Source organism: Balaenoptera borealis, assembly GCF_965194805.1.
Source record: "Balaenoptera borealis genome assembly, contig: HAP1_SCAFFOLD_960, whole genome shotgun sequence".
Taxonomy (NCBI): Eukaryota; Metazoa; Chordata; class Mammalia; order Artiodactyla; family Balaenopteridae; genus Balaenoptera; species Balaenoptera borealis.
In genome coordinates this window covers 206,454-219,898 of record NW_028123247.1, presented here as the reverse complement: position 1 = coordinate 219,898, position 13,445 = coordinate 206,454, and the positions used below count along the sequence as shown (strand labels likewise).

The 13,445-nt window shown below is 37.2% G+C and overlaps 1 protein-coding gene across 1 annotated transcript in view; it reads left to right on the top strand.

Moving 5' to 3' along the window:
• Window positions 1-13,445, top strand: part of LOC309621762 (serine/threonine-protein phosphatase 4 regulatory subunit 4-like) — a 73,868-nt gene that overhangs the window by 32,073 nt on the left and 28,350 nt on the right. Inside the window, 5 exon segments of the mRNA XM_082409109.1 lie at window positions 4,617-4,738; window positions 7,643-7,765; window positions 9,320-9,489; window positions 9,812-9,931; window positions 12,548-12,625. Of these exon segments, the coding sequence (XP_082265235.1) occupies window positions 4,617-4,738; window positions 7,643-7,765; window positions 9,320-9,489; window positions 9,812-9,931; window positions 12,548-12,625 (613 nt within the window).

The window sequence follows — 13,445 nt, the reverse complement described above, 5'->3', positions numbered from 1 at the left end:
TTGTGTTATGCTGGCTGAAAATTACTAAGACCTGATTCATATTCTTTATTCTCCCTTTGATAAATACATAAAACTAAAGAGAGGTACACAGGCTTTTTTCTTTCAGCATTGAAAATTAGGAATATTGTTAAGATCTGATAGTTACCAAGAGAAATTTTCTTATAGTCAAGGCTAGATGAGGCCCTGAGATAGGTGAAAGGAATTAGGAAGAGAAAACTTCAGAGATTGGCAGTCGTTTGATACTACTGCACTGGGAGTTATGTTCCTAAGGCATTTGGGATTGAGATGTGCTGGGAAGAGGCCCAAGAACAGAACAGAACTGGGTTTGTAATTTTGTGTTTGCTGTGGCTAGCAAGGGAAGATTTACTGACCATTTTAGCTTAACCAGAAGTGAGCACTATTATTTATTAGTAAGATGATCAGGAAGCAAAATGAAGAGATTCTCCTCAAGCTAGCATATCCATATGAAATAAAAGCTGCAAAACACTAGAAAGCCACTATGGATTGTGCACCAGTTTAGGATCAAAGAGGACAATTCTTAGACTATCAGATTAATAGCGAATAGTATTATGAAGAGGTCATACACAATCATTACAAGAAAACAAGTGTGCTGAATAGACTTCTCCTTGTACAGGGATGACCAAAGAGAAAAGAAAAACAGACTTGGGATCTACAAAATGATCCTTCAGTGTTAGAGGGGAAGAACATACAGCACTAAGATCGGAAAGAAAGAACATACTTTTGAAAAAGTTGTTCAGACTTCTAATTATGGTGATATACTAAACAAGATAACCTGAAAATCCTCCCATTACAATATGTGACAAAATTCAGCATCCATTCATGATTAAAAACTCTCAGGAAGCTAGGGATGAAGGAAACTTCCTTAATCTGATAAAGGGCATGTATGAAAGAAAAACCTATAGCTAACATCATACTTAATGATAGATATTGAATGCTGTCCCCCTATGGTAACAGCTGGCAAGGATAGTTTTCATCACTTTTATTCAATCTGTACCGGAGGTTCTAGCCATTGAAATAAGGCAAGAAGACAAAAACCTAAAAGGTCTAAAGATCTGAAAGGAAGAAGTAAATTGTTTTCTATTCGTAGATGACATCGCTGTTTACATAGAAAATCTTCAGTAATTTACAAAACAGCTATTAGAACTAGTAAATGGATTTAAGGGTGTTTCAGGATACAAGGTTAACATACAGAAATCAATTGTATTTTTGTATACTAGCAAAAGATAGTTAGAGAATGAAAATTTAAATTTAAAAATTTGAATGAAATTTTAAAATTCCACTTATTTAACTTAACAAAAAAGGTACAAGACCTACACCAAAAACTCTATACTCTACACTGAAAAACCATAAAACAATGTTGAGAGAAATTTTTAAAAGCAAATAGATATATACCATATTCATGAATTGGAAGACTCAATATTGTTAATATTGTTAAAATGTCAATTCTCCCCAAGTTGATCTAGCAATTCAATGCAGTCTCGACCAAAACTGTGCTGTTTTGTAGAAGGTGATTCTAAAATTTATATGAAAATGCAAGTGACCTAGAAGAGCCAAAGCAGTCTAAAAAAAAAAAAAAATTACAAAGACTGTGCATTACCTGTTTTCAAGACATAATAAAACTACAGTAATCAAAAGAATGTAATGTTGGTAAAAGGATAGACATACGTATCAGTGGAAGAGAAGAGAAAATCCAGAAACAGATTATGGTGGATTGATTTTTCAATAGAGTGTCAAAGCAATTTAATGAGAAAAGGAAAGTCTTTTCAAAACATGATACTGGGATAACTGGATATTCATAAGAGAAAAAAATTGAACATTGATTCTCACCTCTCACCATGCACAACGACTAACTTGAAATCTATAATAAACCTAAATATGAATGCTAAAACTATAAACTTGGGACTTCCCTGGTGGCGCAGTGGTTAAGAATCTGCCTGCCAATGCAGGGGACATGGGTTCGAGCCCTGGTCTGGGAAGATGCCACATGCTGTGGAGCAACTAAGCCCGTGCGCCACAACTACTGAGCCTGCGTGCCAAAACTACTGCAGCCCGCACGCCTAGAGCCCGTGCTCCACAACAAAGAGAAGCCACCACAATGAGAATCCTGCACACTGCAACGAAGAGTAGGCCCCGCTCGCTGCAACTAGAGAAAGCCCGAGCGCAGCAATGAAGACCCAACAGAGCCAAAAATAAATAAATTAATTAATAAATTTAAAAAAAAACTATAAACTTCTTAAAGAAAATATAGGAGAAAATCTCTGCGGCTTTGGGGTAGGCAAGGATTGTTTAAATAAAAGTCATGAACTATGAAAGAAAAATGTGATAATTAAACTTTATTAAAAAAAAAATCTGTTTACTCTTTAAAACAAGTCAAGTCCAGAATGGAAAACTACTGATACTCACAATACATATATCAAGCTTATATCCAGAATATATAAAGAACTCTTATGACTCGATGATACAGAACTCTTACAAACAATCCACTTAAGAAATGATTAGTATGTTTGAACAGATATGTCATAAAGGAAGATATAACACATGACCAAAAAGCACATGAAAATATATTCAACATGATTAGTCATAAATGGGATGCAAATTAAAACCACAGTGAGATACTACTACACACTAACTAGAATGTGTAGTGTAAAAAGCCTGTCAGAATCAAATATTGATGAGGATTTGGAGCAGCTGGAACTCTAATACACTGCTGGTGGAAGTGTTAAATGGTGGAACCCACTTTGGAAAACTGATTGGCATTTACTTAACAGTTAAATGTATATCTTCCATATGACCCAACTATTCTACTATAAAGTATTTACCCAAGAGAAGTGAAAATATATGTCAACAACAAGAATTGTTTTATATACACAAGTTTATAGCAGCTTTATTTGTTTTACGTAAAACTGGAACAATTCAAATGTCTATCCACAGGTGAATGGAAAAATAAAATGTGGCATGTCCGTACAATGGAATACTATTCAGCAATAAAAAGGAATGAAGGGGCTTCCCTGGTGGTGCAGTGGTTGAGAATCTGCCTGCCAATGCAGGGGACACGGGTTCGAGCCCTGGTCTGGGAAGATCCCACATGCCGCGGAGCAACTAGGCCCGCGAGCCACAGCTACTGAGCCTGCGCGTCTGGAGCCTGTGCTCCGCAACAAGAGAGGCCGCGATAGTGAGAGGCCTGCGCACTGCGATGAAGAGTGGCCCCCGCTCGCCGCAACTAGAGAAAGCCCTCGCACAGAAACGAAGACCCAACACAGCCAAAAATAAAAATAAATAAATTAAAAAAAAAAAAAAGGAATGAAGTACTGATACATGTGATATTATATCATGGATGAATCTCAAAATCAGTATGTTAAGGGAAATAAGTCAGACACAAAAGGATATATACCGTATGTCAAATACAAACTAATATATAGTGACAAAAAGCAGACCCATGATTGCCTTTGTCAGACGCAGATTGTAAAATTCAGATATAATGGGATTGATGGTTGGTTCTTGTCCTCTGCCCTTATTTTTGTCTTTTGTCAGATTGGAAGTCTGTTGATGAAGGGGGAGCATGTAGGGGAGGGCCAAGCCAGAACGCTAGAGGCAACTTGTGAAAAGAGAGCTGGAGATGAGTAGGTCCCCAGTGTTTCTTCAGACCCAGTCTCCTTAGAACAGGTCAGTGGAGAAGGCACAAAGGAGAGGGTTCCTCCAATTGATTTTGCTGTCCCGGCTGACCATAGAACTCAGAATCATCATCAGTATTTAAGCTGAAGCAGACAGCTACCATCAGATGACTCCAAATCATAGCCAGCACTGGGGTAGATTTGTTATCACACAGCCAGACCCCAGAATTCCTGGATGGCTCTCTGGGCAAGCTTGCTTATTTCGTTCATCTTGTTATTCCTGACCCTGTATTTTACCCACTTTTGACATCATGAAAGGGTTAGGTTGTAGTTACTAGCATCTAGACTGATAAAACTGGGCTTGTACAGAGATTAGGATCTTTAGATCCTTAGAGCCTTAGACTTCTATTCCATATACGTCTGGCTGGGGCAGAATTTACATGTGAGGGAAGAGAAAGATATTCTTATAATTATATTAGTTTAGGCGATATGCAATCTGCACCCACTTCCTGAAAAAAATTACCTATAATCCAGTTTGCTAAGAGGAACTACTGAAAAAGGGAAAATATTTGTATCATACATGTAAGTCCCCCATAATGCCTTATTTCCCCTCAACTTTTATAATATGGCAAATGGGCAAAGAAAATGAACATATACTTCATAAAGAAGAAGTACGAGTGGCTAATAAACATCTATTCAATCTTATTGTTCAACCATGTTAGTTGTCAGAACAATACATTCACTTAACGAGTATATTGAGCAACTACCATAAGTTGCATAAGTTAATATGCAATTGCTATCGATGTTTCTTGAATTCATACTATCATGCTTTCCCAGCCAGACTGCAAGATTCCAGACAGCAGGAGCCATATCTTTATGATTTTGCCTATTTTCTGTAACACTTAGCTCAGTGACTTGTTCTTAGTAAGTTCTTGATAAAAATGTATTGGTTTGATTTATTTTCTTCTATTGCTTATTGTGCAGGACAGAACTTACAAAAAGTGTGGTGCTCCCTGAATTAATAGAACTTTCTAGGGATGAAGGCAGCAGTGTGCGGCTTGCAGCTTTTGAAACTTTGGTTAATCTGCTCGACATATTTGATACAGGTAAATCTTCATGTGGACACATCTTTGCTTCTGAAAGCATTGTTTTTCCATGTTTTGTATCACTAGTAAGGAGCAAAGGTAGCTGCAGGATGGAGTTTCTCATGTTAACTTTTCATGATAAATGTTAGACTTCCCTTCTCTCTCTCTCTGTTGTGGTCCTTTCTCTTTTGGTGCCTTCTCTGCTGCCACTTTTCCCCTCCTGGCAGCTGGTGTTGTTGAATATTTCCTACCCTTCTCTTTCCTTTCATCAACATTTAACTGACTCGTATGTAGGGCTAAGAATTTGGGTTGGTGATTAGTTTTTAACTTGCTCAACTAATTGACCCTAAGACAGATCTTGACTAAAGCAGTATCTAATTAGCTTCCTATACTTAATATTTTAATGCTGGAAATCTCATGGCCACAGGAGAAATCTGGGATGGGATATTTGGGTGGGAATGGGTAAGGAGGTGTTTCTTAGTGTTGTGCAAATCAAATCACAAAGACAATTAAATTAGTTGCTCTACTGAATGTGTGACTAGATTCTTAGCCAATGTTAGACATTAGTTTATCAGTGCAAATTAACTATTTTGATAGGGTGAAATTTGGAAGGGCAAATGTCAAGTACTCAGGTGCAAAACACTGTTGTGTAATTGTAGGATTCCTTTGTTTTTGTTTTTGTTTTTTTAGAAATTCACGTTCTTTCTTTATTTATTTATTTATGACTGTGTTGAGTCTTCGTTTCTGTGTGAGGGCTTTCTCTAGTTGCGGCAAGTGGGGACCACTCTTCATCGCGGTGCGCGGGCCTCTCACCATCGCGGCCTCTCTTGTTGCGGAGCACAGGCTCCAGACGCGCAGGCTCAGTAATTGTGGCTCACGGGCCCAGTTGCTCCGTGGCATGTGGGATCTTCCCAGACCAGGGCTCGAACCCGTGTCCCCTGCATTGGCAGGCAGATTCTCAACCACTGCGCCACCAGGGAAGCCCTTTGTTTTTGTTTTTAAATTTATTTTATTTATTTTACTTTTGGCTGCATTTGGTCTTCATTGCTGTGCGTGGGCTTTCTCTAGTTGCGGAGAGCAGGGGGGCTACACTTTGTTGCGGTGCGCGGGCTTCTCATTGTGGTGGCTTCTCATTGCGGTGGCTTCTCTTGTTGTGGAGCACGGGCTCAGTAGTTGTGGCTCACGGGCTCTAGAGCACAGGCTCAGTAGCTGTGGTGCCCGGGCTTAGTTGCTCCGTAGCATGTGGGATCTTCCCGGGCCAGGTCTCAAACCCGTGTCCCCTGCATTGGCAGGCGGATTCTTAACCACTGCGCCACCAGGGAAGCCCCTGTAAGATTACTTTGGATTAACAATATTTTAACTGAACTAGGAGACCCTCTTAAAGATTATTGCAGTGTGGACAATTGTGATGTGTGGATGTTACAGAATAATAATTTAGGCCATTGGATGAACCAGAGGAGTAGAAACAGCAGTATCTGATGAGTGAACAAATGAATCTCTTTGTCCTAATAATGGGGCACCCTTAGGCATCCAAACTAGAAACCTGGGCATCATCTCTGATCTGGGGCTTTTCCTGCCCCACACTCGGTTATCACAGATCTGTCCTAACCTGTGTTCATGGCTTTATTTCCTCCCGTTCTTTCCCACTCCTCTGGGATCTGGTGCTCCAGCCCCATTTGCCGTTATCTTGGCATACCAAATTCTTTCAACCTCGAGCCTTTTCATGTTCACTTTTTTCACCCTTCCCTCTATTTTTCTCCTAGCCAGCTGCTTCTTTTCAGTGCCCAGTTCAAAACAGTGTCTTCTCTGACATCTTCTAAATCCCTTTATACCAGGGGTTGGCAAACTATGGCCTACAGGCCAAATTCTGCTGCCACCAGTTTTTGTAAATAGAGCTTATTGGAACACAGCCACTCCCATTTGTTTATGTATTGTCTGTAGCTGTTTTGTGCCAAAGTGACAGAGTTGAATACTTGGGACAGATAAACTACAAAGCCTAGAATATTTGCAAAAATAGTTTGCAGACTCTTGCCTTATACTAACTATTAAAATAGTGATCACATTGTCTTATGATACTTTTTGAGTTTGACTTCTTTGCTGGTCTGAGTTTCTCAAGTTCAGAGAACTTTTTATTCATCTTTCTACTTCTGTTAATGCTTGTTGTCTGAGAAATTCAATAAATGTCGAATGAATGTTATTTAGTAAAAACAGTAGTTATGGTACTGAAATGTGATGATAATAATAACAGTGATAATAATAATACCAGTAAACCTGTTACAGGATTTTACTTAATATTGTCAGACCCTTAATAAAGTAGTGATTTATTTCTGAAAGTTTAAGAGAACTGTGGGAAATTCAGGGAGCATTTGGAATCAAAACGTAAATATTGTTAATATCAGAAACTTATGACCTAAGCTGGCATATTCAAAGAGTGAATTCACTTTTTAAAAAAGAGTTGTATAGGAAGTAAAAGCGAAGAAATTCATTATACAGAATGTAATATAAGCTAACTTAATTTCAATCAAAACTGAAATGACAAAATGCAGCATGGTGTGAGATGTATGCAGAAGAGAGTTCCTGCTGCTCATCTATTTATACTAGTAGTATTAGCATTCTTGTAGTTATTCAGACTCAAAGCCTCAATCATCTTAGCTTTTTAATTTGTAGTCACTCTATAGTTTATTCCCTATGGCCTGCAGTGTCAAGTCCAAACCCCTTAGCCTGGCATAAAAGTTTTTGATGTTTCCCACTTATCTCTCACCTATTCTTTATGTCATCCCTCCATCATCATTGTTTTCAGATATTTTCTGTTACTCTGAGACTAACATAGTAATTTTTCTTTCTGGAATTTGTGTATATGCATTAATTTCCACATGTGCAGTGTGGGCAACTGGATCTAAACTACGTTTTATTCTTGTTTTTCAGATGACAGAAGTCAAACTATACTTCCCTTAGTGAAATCGTTTTGTGAAAAATCTTTCAAAGCAGATGAATCAATTCTTATTTCCTTATCTTTCCATTTAGGAAAACTATGCCATGGACTATATGGTATGATATGTCCTAAGAATGTCAAGATTATAGATAATTTTTCCTTTTTCTTTTACCTTAGCCACTAAACTTTAGCTCTTCAGTTGTAAAGCCTACCCTTTAAATGTGTAAAATCTTAAGAGATCTTAGAATTTTGATAGCATAATTTAGAACACAGTTAGAAATGACGTATTCACTAGTAGAACCTATATGAAAGAACAATGGCAGGGGCTTCCCTGGTGGCGTAGTGGTTAAGAATCTGCCTACTAATGCAGGGGACACGGGTTTGAGCCCTGGTCCGGGAAGATCCCACATGCCACGGAGCAACTAAGCCCATGCGCCACAACTACTGAATCTGTGCTCTAGAGCCCGTGAGCCACAACTACTGAGCCCGTGTGCCACAACTACTGAAGCCTGCACACCTAGAGTCCCTGCTCCACAACAAGAGAAGACATTGCAATGAGAAGCCTGTGCACCACAGTGAAGAGTAGCCCCTGCTCACCGCAGTTAGAGAAAGCCCGCGCACAGCAATGAAGACCCAGTGCAGCCAAAAATAAATAAATAAAATAGATAAACTTATTAAAAAAAAAATGGCAGAGTGAAGTAGGCATAGCCTTTTAAATTTCTGAATATTTTATCTTTATGTATTAGTTGGTATATGATAATAGAAGCTCAGGTATATTAACTATTGTGCATAGTAAGTATACTCTTATTAACTTTTTGTGGAATAATTAATATATCACATGAGCAGTTCAGCTTAGAATGCAGAATAATACCTGTAACTCTTGGCATGCTGAACATATTTCTCAGTTCTTAGCTTACTAAAATAATGTAAGCATTAATTCAATTATAACAATCTAGCATAGAAAAACATATTTTTGTGCAGATTGTGGACTTTTAATAGACTGTTGAAAAAAAGTATGGCAATATATGTTGAGCTACTAGCTTCCTAAGACGGTGTATGAATGTGGAACCAGTCCATTCCATTGATCAAAATTATTTTGAGTTTACTTCGCCGTCTTTCAGATTCCTTTTTTTTTTTTTTTGGCTGTGCCTTACCGCTTCTGGGATCTTAGTTTCCCGACCAGGGATTGAACCTGGGTCCACGGCAGTGAAAGTGCCAAGTCTTAACCACTGGACCGCCAGGGAATTCTCTCAGATTCCATTTTTAAGCTCCTTCTCTGCAGACATATGTGCATGTCTTTTCTGTAGGCAACTTTAGAATATTTACCATAAGTAAATAGCAATAATGGCTGCCATATTATTATTGTAGTGACTCACTAGTGGTATATACAATGGTACATGCTGCAGAAATTAATGCAGGTGTAATTCCTGCATTGCATAGTTTTATACTATCGAAATTAAAATGAAAATATTGTTAAAATTAACATAAGGTGAAGAACCATTAGATTTCTTCACAATAGTTATTCTTTTCTCATTGTTGCTTTTATTTATGATTTCCAACCATTTATTTAAATATTTGGTTCCAATTATGTTTTTAGTGCACTTTGCTTTTCCCTTTTTAGTTATTGTTTTCAGTTAAAATGTTGAGCAAAGGTTTTGCATTTGTTTTAGGAATATTTACTCCAGATCAACACTTGAGATTTTTGGAGTTTTATAAGAAACTTTGTACATTGGGTTTGCAACAGGAAAATGGACACAATGAAAACCAGATTCCACCCCAAATCTTAGAGCAGGAGAAGAAATATATTTCAGTACGGAAGAACTGTGCTTATAACTTTCCGGTAATAAATTATACGTTTGTATTGGCTAAACGTTTTAATTTTAACTTAAAAACATGTGAATGGATTGCATTGAAAAATATTGCCATATTTGACACTTGCTACTTAGCATTATGACTGGTGTATATTGGTTAATTTATATTTATCTCTGTGTAAGTATATATATTAGAATTATATGCATACATTTGGATCTTCCAAATATGGTTTCTAGCTAAATTATGATTCAGAGGACATGATTCAGTTTAAGTGACATGATTATAATAAGAGGTGTTGATTCATGTTTTTCTCTCCTTCCCACTCATCTTCTCCCTCCCACCTCCACCAGGCCATGATTGTTTTTGTTGATCCTAAAAATTTCCACATGGATCTCTATTCTACATTCTTCTGCCTTTGTCATGACCCTGAAGTACCAGTCAGATACACTATTGCTATTTGCTTTTATGAAGTAAGTCTGAAAAAGTGATACCACTTTACATTTGTTGTTAATTCTACCTACATGTACTAGATGATTTTTTGATATTTTGTACACATCTGTTTACAGATTTATTAAAAGTTACAGGCTCCATATTGCTCTCATATTCTAGTCCTAAATATTGAAAAATTCCCGTAATTCTGTTTAGAATGTTACACAGAATTCATTTACATAAATACATTATATTCGTTTAGCAGGTATTAATCCATTCGTTCAGTATATCTCTAGTAAATCCTTACTTTAAGCCAGACATTGTGGTATGGATGTGGCTGTTACAGATCTGGAAGTAAAATCAGTTTTTATATGCTTTATAATGTTTTTGTTTTGTTTTTTTAATTAATTAATTTATTGGCTGAGTTGGGTCTTTGTTGCTGCGTGCGGGCTTTCTCTAGTTGCAGCGAGTGGGGCTACTCTTCGTTGGGGTGCGTGGGCTTCTCATTGCAGTGGCTTCTCTTGTTGTAGAGCATGGGCTCAGTAGTTGTGGTGCACGGGCTTAGTCGCTCCGTGGCATGTGGGATCTTCCCGGACCAGGGCTCGAACCCGTGTCCCCTGCATTGGCAGGCGGATTCTTAACCACTGTGCCACCAGGGAAGCCCTATAATGTTTATATTTAGCTTTACACCTAAACTTAAGAACTTAAGTACAAATGGAAAATTGAGAGATAGATTATTTAAATATATGGTTTTTACTGCAAATGGATCATGTTTCGTGAGCACAGCTTTTAGATTCAGCTGTTACAACAACTCTCCATAGTGTAAGAGCAAAAGTGAATTTAAACTTTATGATGAATAGAATTAACTTCTTAACCCTTGAGGTTGAAATTTAGGGCATGTTTCTTGAGTGACTGCAGTAAGTACATGTTGCTATAATTGCAGTTTACATGTATAACCTATAACTTGCCAACTTTAGGACTGTCACATAAAAATATCTGTGTGGGTTAATAAAATATTTCCTTCCTTTATGAGAGGCATAATAAATATTCTTATTCTCAGCGAGGATAGTTCATCCCCTTCCTTGCACTGTGTTCAGAGCACTGTCACGTTAGCTGAAAGTGTGCAGGATGTCCACAGCAGCGTTAGAAATGTTACTTAAGGCTCTTGACTATCGAATGATAGTCTCTGCTTCTTTTGAATAACATTTTTTTTCTAGTGTGCATGAAATAAATGTTCATTGTGCAAAGTCCAGAAAATATTCCCTTTAAATGGTATAATTAATTAAAATAATTCAGTGTTGAACAATTAAGTCATCTTTGTAAATATGCATATAGGAATATGCTTTTGGAGGAGGAGAGAGGGCAGAGGGCACTGGCTGGCTGAGTGAACTACTTGTCTCTAATATGTATTAAGTGGGCATTTAGGCATGGTTCCCATGCACGCTTGTATTTGTCTAGATTGGTGGTCTCCAGAGATGGTTGCATGAGATTAGAGTCTGAGAAAGCAATATTTACACAATACGAGAGTTTCTATTTATGTTTATTTTTATCTCATACCTTTAATATTTCATGGTATTTATGTCCACTATAAGTGGACATAATGTGTTAGCACCATAGAAATAAACATATTGAAATATGTACACACAAATATTTCACCAGTAGAAGTGAGTTTGGAAATCATTGATTTAACTATTTGATGGGTAGCTAATTTCTGTATTCTTACAATCATACCATGTAGGTAGGTTAAGATGATACTTGACTCCATAAATGAATGGTTAGTCTAGGTTTGTCCTTTTAAATAACGAAAATCCACTGGTGGATTTAAATTTCCTTAACAGTGTTATTGTTGGATTCTGATCATTACTTTAGTATGTTCTGAGTTCATTCTTGTTTTTCAGAAAAATAGTATTTTGAAAATACTTTCAAAACGTCAAAAACCACCCTGTAGAGCAAAGACTTTTAAAACACCTTATTTGTCTAGGAGCCCCCTTTTCAAGTAAAACCTTACTCAGAAACCCAGTATGTGGAAAAAAACCCCAAAACCTTAAAGTTGAAGTAGAAACTGGTGAATCTACCATTGCAGATTTTTACTGTTGCTTGTCTGGAGGGGAAGAAAAAAATGGTTCACAAAGGAGTTGGTTTAGTCTCGATTCTCCCAACTCCCAACTCCTCTCTTGCTGATTGAAGTCTTTGATGGGAAAAGTCTTCGAAGTTTTGCTTGCTTAGGAGTTTTCTCTATCCCTATGTGGCTACTGGCCTTCAGTAGAATTTGCCCTCTCTGGGAGCTCTGCACCGAGATGAATGCTCCCGTGGCTGGGCTCCCTTGAAAGACCCTGTTGGCTGCTCTAAGGCTTTAAAATATGAACCACAGGCATCCATGAGCTTATTAGTGCCTGTGAGAGGGGAGTCATGACTGATAAATCCATTCTCACACACTCCCGACCCTCAATATGTTCACACACTCCAGCGTGTTAGGACGCAGACTGAAAAGCTTACGTATGCAAGTAATTTTTCTAGAAATCCAATTTTATAGTTGTGTTGTAACCAAGTCTCATTTCAGAAGAAAATCTAACAGGGATTATTTTTTTAAAATTGTTTTTATAACCTTTGTATGTCTAGTAGTCTCAAGTCTGAGAGACTTCATTGCTCCATTCTAGGTGTCTAAATTTCTGAATTCTGGAGTGTATTTCATACATAAAGAACTAATAACATTATTACAAGATGAATCATTGGAGGTAATATCTTCTTACTCTTTGCTTTTTACTTCTGTTATATTAAGTTTGAATATATCAATGCCTTTTTTCATTTTCCTGCTTCTTGGGAATTGCATGAATTCTAATAGCTGACTAGCCCTAGAAGCTTCAAGTCGATATGCCACTGTATTATAGACTAGAAATTGGGAATATCTTTTAAAAATAGTAGGTTTTAAAATATATATGTATATTTGTTTGTTACGGAAAATTTTGGAAAGGCCAAAAAGTAGACAGACAAAAGAATAGTTTTAGTTCTGATCACTGTTTCTATTGTCTTATATTTTTTCATTTTCTATTTTTTCTATATAAAGTTTTTAAAACTTTACACAATTGTGATCATATGTTATATCACATTTTATATCTTTTTATTTCTCTTAGCATTGTTTGGGGAGTATACTTGTGGAGGCTTTGGAATACTTTATTTTGATGCTTTATCTACTATATCCTATTCGCCCAAATGACTGCTAGCTTACCAAAGCTCAACTCCTCAACATTAGACATCACTGACGGTGTCATCTGACTTAAACTGCTTTTTAGAAGTTGGGAGGCAGTTTTGAGTATGTTGTCAGGCTGTCTCAGATCTAGACGATTTGAATATTATCAAGAGGTAGACATACTAATCTCTTTTCAAAGGTAGTTTGATCAAGGTAGCTGATTTTGTTTCTAAGACTTTGCAGCAAGAAGATGACAGAGCAAGAAAATAGAAACCCCCAAAATGCTGTTTGGTAACTCATACTATTTCTGTGTAGAAATTGGCATGTTAGTTAATCTAAGATTAGAAAAACATTGCCATCACAAGAAG